This window comes from Ostrea edulis, chromosome 6 (genome assembly GCF_947568905.1).
Source record: "Ostrea edulis chromosome 6, xbOstEdul1.1, whole genome shotgun sequence".
Lineage (NCBI taxonomy): Eukaryota > Metazoa > Mollusca > Bivalvia > Ostreida > Ostreidae > Ostrea > Ostrea edulis.
In genome coordinates, this window is record NC_079169.1 from 88,871,554 (window position 1) to 88,883,370 (window position 11,817).

General features: G+C 39.7%; 1 protein-coding gene across 2 annotated transcripts; it reads right to left on the bottom strand.

Annotated features, from left to right (window-relative positions):
* Positions 1 to 4,741: 4,741 nt before the first annotated feature.
* LOC125647898 (uncharacterized) lies at positions 4,742 to 8,812 on the bottom strand. 2 transcript variants are annotated; one of them, XM_048874732.2, is made up of 3 exons: positions 7,966 to 8,746; positions 7,743 to 7,883; positions 4,742 to 6,040 (listed from the first exon to the last, which is right to left on the bottom strand). In XM_048874732.2, the coding sequence occupies exons 1-3, from the start codon at positions 8,570 to 8,572 to the stop codon at positions 5,622 to 5,624; spliced, it is 1,167 nt and encodes a 388-aa protein (XP_048730689.2). In that variant the 5' UTR covers positions 8,573 to 8,746; the 3' UTR covers positions 4,742 to 5,621. The 2 variants fall into 2 exon arrangements, with proteins under 2 accessions (XP_048730689.2, XP_048730690.2); XM_048874733.2 differs by lacking the exon at positions 7,743 to 7,883 and having other exon boundaries at positions 7,966 to 8,812.
* Positions 8,813 to 11,817: the final 3,005 nt, after the last annotated feature.

An 11,817-nucleotide genomic window follows, 5' to 3' on the forward strand; every position in this document is an offset into this window, starting at 1 on the left:
ATGGCTTATCAAATAGACTAGACTGAATATGGCTTATCAGGAAGATGAAACTTTTTGCAATGCTCCATTGTCATTTGTAGATGTGCATACTGTTGGGACAGGAAGATCCAATTGTTTTTCTAAACGTTATAGTGGATCTAAGAGGGGTGGAGAATGTAGAATGGCTTATGAACATGTCTCTTATATGATTGATTGATAGTGTATTGTTTAATGTCTCTCTTGAGAATTTTTCATTTGTATGGAGATGAACCATAGCCGATGAAGGGCTGCAAATTTTTGGCCTATGCTCGGCGCTTACAGCCTTCTAGCAATGAAGGATCTTTATCGTGCCACACCTGCTGTGACATGGGGCCTCGGTTTTTGCGGTCTCGTCAGAAGGATCGACCATTTACGACAAGGAAGGGGTATTGAGGACCTAGTTTAGTCTGGATCTCCATGTGATCGTCGGCTCGTACTTGTGGGGCGCCATATTAACATAAAATCAATTGCTGAAGTTTGATCTCAATCCATTTAATGGTGCTAAATGTACAATTCGGTAAAATTTTGAAATGACATCTTCAATTCTGAATTGTGTGCACAGTGCTTTAATTGAATTATTAATGGCATTAATTATTCTGCTAAATGCATTGATATGCTAAATAATTGAATTTTTGCTCTCTTATTAATGATAAAATAATGATAATTCCAATGTTATGTATTAAAATTGTTTTGATAGGACAAAAATAAATCTAAACGAGAATTTGCACATCAATAAATCCAAAAACGCTATGCATACATGCGCGCCTGAAAACAATTTATAACATATAGTGCGGGGAAACTTCAAATTATTGAAACTGATAATACAGGGAACGAATTGGAATTGCAAGAATTAAACATTCTTTTTGAAGAATTTATCGATGTGTAAACTGGACATTTTACTCACAAACTTAACTAAAGCCCCGTTCACATGCGCTGATTTACTCACGGGGTGCAAATTTTGCATATATGCTAAAATTGCACCCGTGTGTAAAAGTATATTTGCTATGCGTTCACATGGTACTTAACAAATTGGGGTCAAATGGCAATGATTCTCAGTTTGATAAAGATGGCGGATTATTTTCGATTGAGAAGGAGGATTTCCCCTTGCTGTGTAGGCTTTGGTGACAAATTTGATTGACCAAGATATGTCTACGACACTCTATGCAATATGATGTTTGCAGATATACGGTGTATTTATGAGAAAAGCGATATCATATTCGGTGATACAGCGTTTGCTCCTCTTCGGAGCCGATCCCTCGTGATCCACAGTGACGACTCCTCGAGTGTGACGTTGTATACGGTGTGTGCGTTCACATGACGAAAAGTACACTAGGAGTAAATATACACATATGTAAAAGTAAATTTGCAACTGGTCTGAGTAGGTGCAGATTTACACCCGGGTGTATATTTGCACATATGCATATTTACTTTTGCATATATGCAATTGCGTTCACACGCTCAAATTTACACCCGGGTGCAGAATTTGCATCCCGTGAGTAAATCTGAGCATGTGAACGGGGCTGTAGAAGTGCTTCGCACTTTTATTCAGTTTGTGAGTAAAATGTCCAGAGTTTACACATCGATAAATTCTTCAAAAAGAGTTTAATCCTATAATATCAACAATTGATGTGCTTTACAATTCATTTGAAGAGAGAATTAATTCCATGCACAGATCAATTAATGCGCAATAATTGAATTTTTGCTCTTTGAATTAATGATATCAAAATTCAAATAATGTTCTCTTTAATTGGTTTACGAGCAATATTTCCTCCACATGGATGCGAGCATCAATGGAATTGACGAGAGCAATAATTGATTTGATGTGTGCATCAATTCAGTTATTTTGTGCAATATTTGCAGAACAAGCTAGGATATAGTACATATTGTGGTCTACATTCTGATGACTGGACATTGTCAGGATCTTCGTCTTCGCGTGGACATTGTCAGGATCTTCGTCTTCGCGTGGACATTGTCAGGATCTTCGTCTTCGCTCAATACACGTTGAATGGTTGATATATTGGGTATCGTCATGTTTTAAATTTGGCGCTCCATACTTACTATGTTCAAAGGTTAATTGTGACCGCATTTGAGCCGTGGTCAAGGTCAATGTATATATAACTTTAGCCGTGGTCAAGGTCAATATACATACATATTGCCAACTTTTGTTCATGATTGATTGAATATTGTTTCACGTCCCTCGCGAGAATATTTCACTCATATGGAGACTGCCGGTGAAGGGCTGCAAAAATTTCGGCCTATGCTTGGCGCTTATGGCCATTGAGCAGGGAAGGATCTTTATCGTGCCACATCTGCTGTGACACGAGACCTCGGTTTTTACGGTCTCATTCGAAGGACCGCCCCATTTAGCCTTCTCTTACAACAAGCAAGGGGTACTGAAGACCTATTCTAACCCGGATCCCCACGGGATAACGAATTTGGACAATAAAGCAGGGGTGGCATTAAAAAGAGTTCACCATTACAAACAATTCACTGAGCAGTCAAAGAAAATTGGTGTGGGTAATTGGCATTATTATCCAGGGTAAACCCTATAAAATTTGACCATTTGTTTGTGAAAATCAGTGGCATATGGCATTATTCTGGGTTTGCATAATAATGGGGACGTTAACATGGGAAATCTGTTCTTTATGATTTTCAGGCAATAAGCAGGGGTGGCATTTTAACGGGGAACAATATATCGAGGGAGCACTGTATATAATTTTTAATTACCAGAAGTTCCTTGCGGCTGGAATCCGTAGAATTTGTAACTAAGGATATCCTGTTCACGCGAAGATGCGCACTTGCAATATCTACACTAATGCAAGAAGCTGTGCAATCGCATATTCTCGGGCCTTTCTGCGGCAAGCGGAACCCGAACTTGCCGGAAAGATCCGAGAAATTGCGAATCTCAATATGAAGACACTTCAACTACACAGTGATATAAGTGACAGGTGAAGAGGACAAACGTCTGGGTGATAATCATTAATTATACCCCCCCCCCCCCCTCGTGCACTGAATATGAGCGTTTTATTGAGGATTATGTTCCGCAATATATTTATTTCCAATGACGGATATGTTGGTGAAGAAACACCTCTGCTTAGCGCTCATGGCCGTATCAGTGAGGGTTCTCTATCGTGGCGTTGCCAACTCCTGCCGCGACACGGGACTTCCGTTTATCCGAAAGACCCGTGATTCTTACTTTTAACTTAGGTTTGACACGGCCATGGCACGAGCGGGGATCGAACACACCGTGGCGACCTCCCGGTTACAAAGTGAACGCACTACCACTGATATACCGCGACCGGTTTGTCTTGAAGGAGAGAACATTCAATATTGAGTGTAGTAAGAAATGCAAATGGGTGATATCTCCAATTCGAGTAGGTGGCATCACTATACGAATAAGTGATGTCACCTATTTGAGTAGGTGATACTAGTCTCACTATTTAAAAAAACGACACCTCATACATGTATGTAAGTGATTAATTAAGATTGCTACATGTGTTTAACCGTTGCGATGGCTGATCTTGTAAGATAACGATATTAACCATGCACTATTAAAATTCACTTCTTGAAAAAGTAGTTACGAGTACAACATTGAGTCCTATAATGGTTGTTTGTTTATTTTACATCCCGTTGAGAATTTTCCACTCATATTGAGACGTCACCAGCTGTAGAAGTATTTATACCTATTCTCCTCATTTTTAAATGTTGTTCGAGAGCGTCTGGCGAACTAGCAATCGCTACTGATTTTTACGTCATAGCACGAGCGGGGCTCGAACTCACGACCTCCCGGTTATGAAATTAACGCTCTACCACTGAGCTTCCGCGACCGATTCTGTTGGTATGTCATTGAATGAAGATGAGTCATCACAATCACAAATGTGTCTAACATAAGTGGTCAAGCGCCCGGCATTAGCTGTAAGTGGTCCCTTCCACGATAATTTTTCACTCATATTGAGATATTACCAGTTGTAGGTGAAGTACCACAAATTTATAGCTATGCTTAGCGCTCAGGACCATGGCGGTATTGTGCCGACGCCTGCCGCGACACGGGACCTCCGTTTTAAAGGTCATATCCGAAAGATCCGTGATTCTCACGAAAAGTCACGGGTTTTTCGAAATACATGCATGACCTTAGAAACGGAGGTCGTGGCAGGCATGGGCACGTTAAAGAACTCCATTATGACCTGGGGCTTCATGCATATGTCAACTTTTGTAGCACTTGACTAGTCTGGCGCATGCCTGACCCAATTTCCGCTACGCTACATTGGGTCAGGCATGCGCCAGACTAGCACTTGACCTACAACTGGTGACGCATCTACAGAGTGAAAAATTCTCGAAAGGGACGTAAAACAACATATCTAAACCTAACGTTTGTGTGACTGGGTCGATCTGTCTAAACCTGACGTTTGTGTGACTGGGTCGATCTTAAACCTGACGTTTGTGTGGCTGGGTCGATCTGTCTAAACCTGACGTTTGTGTGACTGGGTCGATCTTAAACCTGACGTTTGTGTGGCTGGGTCGATCTGTCTAAACCTGACGTTTGTGTGACTGGGTCGATCTGGAGGTCGTCTACAGTAGTGGGAATCCCCGAAGAAACACTAAACGATTGTGTTACACACATCCAATAAATTCAGGAACGGCAAGCGTGCAGTCTTTTCCTAGGTGTGTTTGCTCTTGTTTATGCATTATAATATATAATGTTTAGATATCAAGAATAGTAAAATATACTACATTCATTTTATTATAGGGACAGTGGCGAAAAGGTGAAGATAACCAACAGTGATCAATCTCATAACTCCTATAATATAAACAATGCAAAATCAAGAGTAGGATAAACACGGACCCCTGGATATACCAGAAGTAAGATCAGGTACTTAGGAGGAGTAAGCATCCGCCGTCGATCGGTCACATCCGCTGTGAGTCCTATATATCTCGATCTGTTAAACTGGGTAATCAGTGGTCAAAATGAGTGATCTCAGTATAATTTGCATATTTTTGTTGGGTTAGATTTTCGTGGTTTGAGAAAGTTATGTTTTTGTGGGAATTTGATGATTGTGTTTATTGTACATAGTCCAGTTTCTCTGTTCGTGGTGGATTGTGGGTATATGTAATTCAGTTTCTTCGTTCGTGGTGGATTGTGGGTAGTTCAGTTTCTCTGTTCGAGGAGGATTGTGGGTAGTTCAGTTTTTCTGTTAGTGGAGGGTTGTGGGTAGTTCAGTTTCTCTGTTCGGAGAAGATTGTGGGAAGTTCAGTTTCTCCGATCGTGGAGAATTGTGGATAGTTCAGTTTCTCTGTTCGGGGAGGATTGTGGGTAGTTCAGTTTCTCTGTTCGGGGAGGATTGTGGGTAGTTCCGTTTCTCTGTTCGGGGAGGATTGTGGGTGAGCCCATATCACGAAAACATGCACAAATATTATTGATTTTGAAACATTTACAACGCACAGTTGGAGCCGTCTCAGAGTTACGTAGTTCACATAAAAATGATAATGATAAAAATAAATAGATAGACAAATAAACAGCCACTAATTGTTATCTGAAATGTCAAACAAATTAAAAGTAGCTCGACGTATTTAGAATTGAACACTTTTCTAACAAAGACGTGTTGTTATGTAATTGTTTGGCTCAGTAAGTGACCAGTGAACTGGGATCGCACGTGCCCGATCAGTCCATTATTATCCCCCATCCACTGGACCCACACTCTGTCGCCATCATCCAGGAAAATGTAGCTCGTGGCGGAAGCCATTGCTCCGTCCCTGTCGATAAAACGTCCAGATATATGGGCGAAAGGTTGACTGTTTCTGTAGATGGCGGCTCTCACCGCTCGGTTCGTGGACTCGATGGATGCCGATATCGTGTAGATGCCGCTAGTTGTGGCAGTGAACACGCCTGTCCTCGGGTCGAAGCCCCGTCCCTCGTTCAGCTGGATGTCGTTGAAAATGATAATATTTCTGGTTGACACTGCAAGGTCTCTGGATAATTTTGCCACAAAGACGACCAGAGTAGGTGTTTGAAGTCCAGTAGGCCCTGAAAATTAAAACAAAAATCGAAAAATCACCAGTTGTGTCAGGTTTTAAGCGGTAATATGGCTTCTCCGCAATTTTATGATTCATCACTATGTGATAGTTGAATCGCCCAGAAATTCTGTGGAAGAAACGTTGCAAAAGGAATGTTTCGAATTTTATCTAAGATTGCCGAGATCGGGGGCGTCACAACATTTTATTGATTCCAATTTAACTGTAGCGAAGGTCCTTCTGAACAGCCTTGCTTGCTGCTGCTTTAAATGATAGCAGCTTTTCACAGCTACAACGAAAATGGTCTACAATGGAGCAGGTGCAGGTATTTTGAAATGTTTTCCTTAAACTAATGCATGTGTTTAAGGACACTTGAAACAAACAAATTTCCTTCTTCAACTAATGTGTTTAAGGACACTTGGAACCAACAATTTTCATTCTTCATCTAATGTATTTAAGGACACTTGGTACGAACAAATTTCCTTCTTCAACTAATGTGTCTAAGGCCATTTGGTACAAACCAATTTCCTTTTTCAACTAATGTGTTTAAGGACAATTGGTACAAATTTCCTTCTTCAACTAATGTGTTTAAGGCACTTGGATCAAACAAATTTCCTTTTTCAGCTAATGAGTTTAGGGACATTTCGTACAAACAAATTTCCTTCTTCAACTAATGTGTTTAATGACACTTGGTACATATTTCCTTTTTCAACTGATGTGTTTAAGGACACTTGGTACAAACAAATTTCCTTTTTCAGCTAATGAGTTTAAGGACATTTGGTACAAACAAATTTCCTTCTTCAGCTAATGTGTTTAATGACACTTGGTACAAATTTCCTTTTTCAACTAATGAGTTTAAGGCACTTGGTACAAACAAATTTCCTTTTTCAGCTAATGAGTTTAGGGACATTTCGTACAAACAAATTTCCTTCTTCAACTAATGTGTTTAATGACACTTGGTACATATTTCCTTTTTCAACTGATGTGTTTAAGGACACTTGGTACAAACAAATTTCCTTTTTCAGCTAATGAGTTTAGGGACATTTCGTACAAACAAATTTCCTTCTTCAACTAATGTGTTTAATGACACTTGGTACATATTTCCTTTTTCAACTGATGTGTTTAAGGACAATTGGTACAAACAAATTTCCTTTTTCAGCTAATGAGTTTAAGGACATTTGGTACAAACAAATTTCCTTCTTCAACTAATGTGTTTAATGACACTTGGTACAAATTTCCTTTTTCAACTAATGAGTTTAAGGCACTTGGTACAAACAAATTTCCTTCTTCAACTAATGTAATTACTGTTACTAGTATTTCAGTTTATACAGCTACTAGCATTACATTTTCACTAACTTACTAATTAAACAGCTACTAGCATTACATTTTCACTAATTTACTAATTAAACAGCTACTAGTAGATCAATCCCGTGGGGATCCGGGTAAGAATAGGTCCTCAGTACCCCTTACTTGTTGTAAGAGGTGACTAAATGGGGTGGTCCTTCGGATGAGATATATAATTTGTCGCCATATAAGTGAAAAATTCTCGAAAGGGAATCAAACAATATACAATCAATCAATCAATACTAGTAGATCATCTTCACTAGCTGTATAATCAATAAGCTAGTGAAGATGAACTATTAGTAGCTGTATAAATACTAGTAACTGTATAAGCTACAAGTATTTATCTCCATTAGCTTATTAATTATTCTGACCGGTCGACAGGGGATGCTTACTCCTCCTAGGCACCTGATCCCACCTCTGGTATATCCAGGGGTCTGTGTTTGCCCAACTATCTATTTTGTACTCCTTATATGAGTTATGAGATTGATCGCTGTTCGTTATATTCACCTTTCCTGAAACCGTTCATGTAAATTTGTATTATGAACAAGTTATGAAATCATTACACGAATACATGAAACTAATGAATGAGAATACTTGTCTTGTTGATCTGGTTCAGTGTGGACACTATGGTAGACTGGTGGTTGGAAATTTCCAGGAACTTGTTCTCCAGGACAATATCGTTGTTTCTGAGAGAGGCAAAGTTGCGATTGGTCATGTCCGATATACTGGTCACTTCTCCGGTCACGTTGCTGATTCCCGTGGACAACACAGCGGTGTTATTGTCCAGTTTAACATTAGTCTTGTCCACGGTTTTCACCAGGTCCGAATTCATATTTTGCAAGTCCGAATACTTTGAAGTTTGGTCATTAATTTCGATTTTAGTTTGCTGTGTTGCGTTTTCTAGTAGTTGTATCCGCGCTGTTGCCTGCTGGAATTGAATTTTCAGACTGTCATAGTTCTGTTTTAAAACACCGAAATTCGTCTGAAAGTTAGTAACAGTAGTTTCCACGAATCGTAGCCGGCTCTCCAGCGTGTTTAGTTCCTTCTGAAGCTCTTTATTAATGTCGGTTTGTTCGATATTAGGCACACGTTCAGATCCATTACCAGAATTCGTCGTAGACGAATTTCCAAGCGATTCACCAAAAGAGTAAATCAAATAAGCAGAAAGAACAATTTTTGCCGACAAATTCATCATGCACATGTACACTTCCTAGAAAATACGGAATACTGGACGTACGAGCCGGCGTCTCACTTTGATATACAGTACTTGACCACAATGACATGACATTGTTCTGAGTGACTCTTTAATACCGTGGAACTTTTGTCCTCTATATTTCTTATCTTGTAGTATAGGTAGTGTTCAGGTTGTCCGTTTTCTATTGTCTAGCACAGTGCATGGTCAATGCACGTGGTAGAATGCACACCTGTGCTGCATTTACGTCGTGCAAAGACTCGAAATCGTCATAGATAAGGATTTTACGGGAATTTAGAGCATTCGAAAGAATCTGTTGTTCAGTGCGCGCATTGAACTAAGGTTAGGTTTAATCGTACTGAGTAGCGTTATACAGCATGCAAATTCTGGAATGTTCCTAAAATGTGACTATACTTTTGCAATATCAACGAGACGTAAGTCTAGAAAAAAAAAATACCAGCAGTTCTAAATGTTCAATCCATCACAAATTTGATAAAAAGAAAAGAAATAAACATACAAAATCACGTACGTTTATTTTATCAGCACATGGTACAAGTGAATGGAGAAGTTTAGATACAACCAGTTTTCGTTAGTAACAACATCGCTCAGCATTTCCCTCATTTTAAGCCGAGAAAAAACCTCAGGTGTAGACCAAGAGTATATATGTGAATCGCCTCCGGTGTTTTACCGACTACGCGGGACAAATGCGACAGAAACTAAAATCTTGCTGTCATTTCTTCTCATCTTTTAGAGATAACGAACAGTGATCAATCTCAATCTATAAGCAAAACAAAATAGAGAGTTGGGCAAACACGAACCTTTGGATACGTATATCTGAGGTGGGATCAGGTGCTCAGGAGGAGTAAGCATCCTCTGTTGACCGATCACACCCGCTGTGAGCTGAAGAGCCCTATATCTTGATCAGGTAAACGGAGTTATCCGTAGTCAAAAACAGTGTGACTAAACAGTGTCAGAACGGCCCAAATCCTTTAATATGCTTTATTTTATTTTTAAGTACATAGCATTTTAATGGAATAAAGTGTTTCATTCGAGAAATGGCAGTTTCAAGTTTACGTCCAGCATTGCATGTAAACAGATGATGGCCACTTTCTAAAACTGTGTAGATATTGGGACTAAAGAAAGACATGGAAATCACTGTCCGTCCGTCCGTTGCTGTCTTAGACTCAATGACACGCAGTGATTTGGATTTATTTGAGATTTCCATAGCATATAAAGGTAATGCTCAGATTCCTATAGTAATCACTCTGTCTGTCTGTCCGTCATCTACGGCACGCGCCATGATGATTTATTAAATAAGTTTTCCTGTGAATATTTTCATAGATTGCTTGAACTAGGCAGAAGGCCCATTATGTCTCCCCTCTTCCAGTGGGAGACATACTGTTTTGTACTTTCCGTCCGTCTGTCTGTCACAAAATCTCACAGGCACTTGTTCCATACATGCCCCCACCTCCTTAATGTATGAAACAAGTGCCTGTGCAAAATCTAGTGAACGCTTCTACTCCTATATGGCTTATCGGATAGACTTGAAACTTTGTACAGTGCTTCATTGCCATTTGCAGATGTGCATATTGTTGGGACAGGAGGATCTAATTATTTTCTAAAAGTTATAGTGGATCTGATGGGTGGAGGGTGTAAAATAGTTTACAAACACTTCTCCTATGTGGCTTATCAGAGTTCATAATGTATATGTTCTTCTCCGTGCTTTCTCCTCCATACCATGCAATACATGTACATTAAGAGGAGCAAGTTTCATTTGGTGCACTTCCAATTTGGGAAGCTGGGAATACATTTGATTTTCATAAAAACAATCTCTAGTTAACGTTTGTTTCGATTAACCTCTTTCCAGGTGGCGTTTCGCATGCCGTCAACGCCCCACGTCATAATTTTTAGATTACGTGATATAAGCAATAGTAACGTGTAATCGATGCAGTACCGCAAGGACGCCAGTGAAAACAAATAATAAATGGTCTGTTTTGTAAGAAAAACGTGGGTTTATTTACTTTCACATGGAATTCGGTACGCATATATTCATTTGTAGGGAAGCAATTTGTAAATCCGCCATGTGTCTTATTGTTTTTGGTCTCCTTCAATACCGCGCGCTTATCCATCGATCTTACCGAAAACGCAATCGTTATATGATTGATTGTAGAGTGTTTAACGTACCGCTCGAGAATATTTCACTCACATGGAGACGCCACCTATGGCTTTCCATAGCCACCACTGCCGGTGAAGGGCTGCAAAATTTCGGCCTATGCTCGGCGCTTATGACCTTTGAGCAGGGAGGGATCTTTATCGTGCTACACCTGCTGACACGGGACCTCGGTTTTTGCGGTCTCATCCGTAGGACCGCCCCATTTAGTCGCCTTCTACGACAAGCAAGGGGTACTGAGGACCTATTGTAAGCCGGATCCCCACGGAATTCAATCGTTATAAAAATAAAAGGCGCAATTAATACGTTGAGAGCTGATCAAATGTTTTTAACCTTTAGATATGAACTGACCGACATAGCTCCATTTCTTGCGTCGTTACTTGACCCTAGATAGCAGGTCTTATAGTCAACTCCTCGAAGTCGTCTTTCCTCTGTGGTTGTTGATCAAATAATGTTTCTTAACAAAAAAATGTTGATGGCGGTGACAATCACTTGTTGTACGTATTTAGAATATCTCGGTCATTTTAATCGCTTTATTCATTTGTGTTTTTGTTTCTGAAATTAAAGTAAATTCGTGTTATATGTTCTGGTGAAATAAAGTTGAATATTAGATAGCATTGGGTTTACTCGAGAAAACAATATAATAGCAAATGAGTGTATCAGGGGTTAGCGATTCTATGACCGATTCTGATCCCTACTAGCTAGGCCTAGATATTGATTGGTTGCAGGGCAAAGCGAAAAGAGCAAGTGGGAATAACATTTTATTAGCATCAGTGGCGGATCCAGGATTTCCGGGGGAAACATGTGAAAGTCAAGTTTTAGCCAAAATACTCAACCATTTTGGATGTCAAAAGGGGTTTTATTCGAAAAAAAAGTGGGCGGGGCCCCAGTCCCTCTAAATCCACCATCGAACGTCGCTTCTTCGGAGAAAGAACTTCATCTGAAATTTAGGGAAGTGCTTTACTGGTGGAATGCTTGCACAAAAGGAAAGAACATACCGATTCTCAAAATTGATTTGGTGTCCATCAAAAATATCTTTGATATATAAAATTCCACTTTGTATCCAATTTTCAAAACAGCGTTT

Coding starts and splice junctions, on each gene's coding strand:
- LOC125647898 (XM_048874732.2), bottom strand. CDS start 8,572: ATGTGCATGATGAATTTGTCGGCAAAAATTGTTCTTTCTGCTTATTTG. Junction 7,884..7,965: donor GAACCAGATCAACAAGACAA/GTATTCTCATTC, acceptor GAACGGTTTCAG/GAAAGGTGAATATAACGAAC. Junction 6,041..7,742: donor TAAGCATCCCCTGTCGACCG/GTCAGAATAATT, acceptor TTTAATTTTCAG/GGCCTACTGGACTTCAAACA.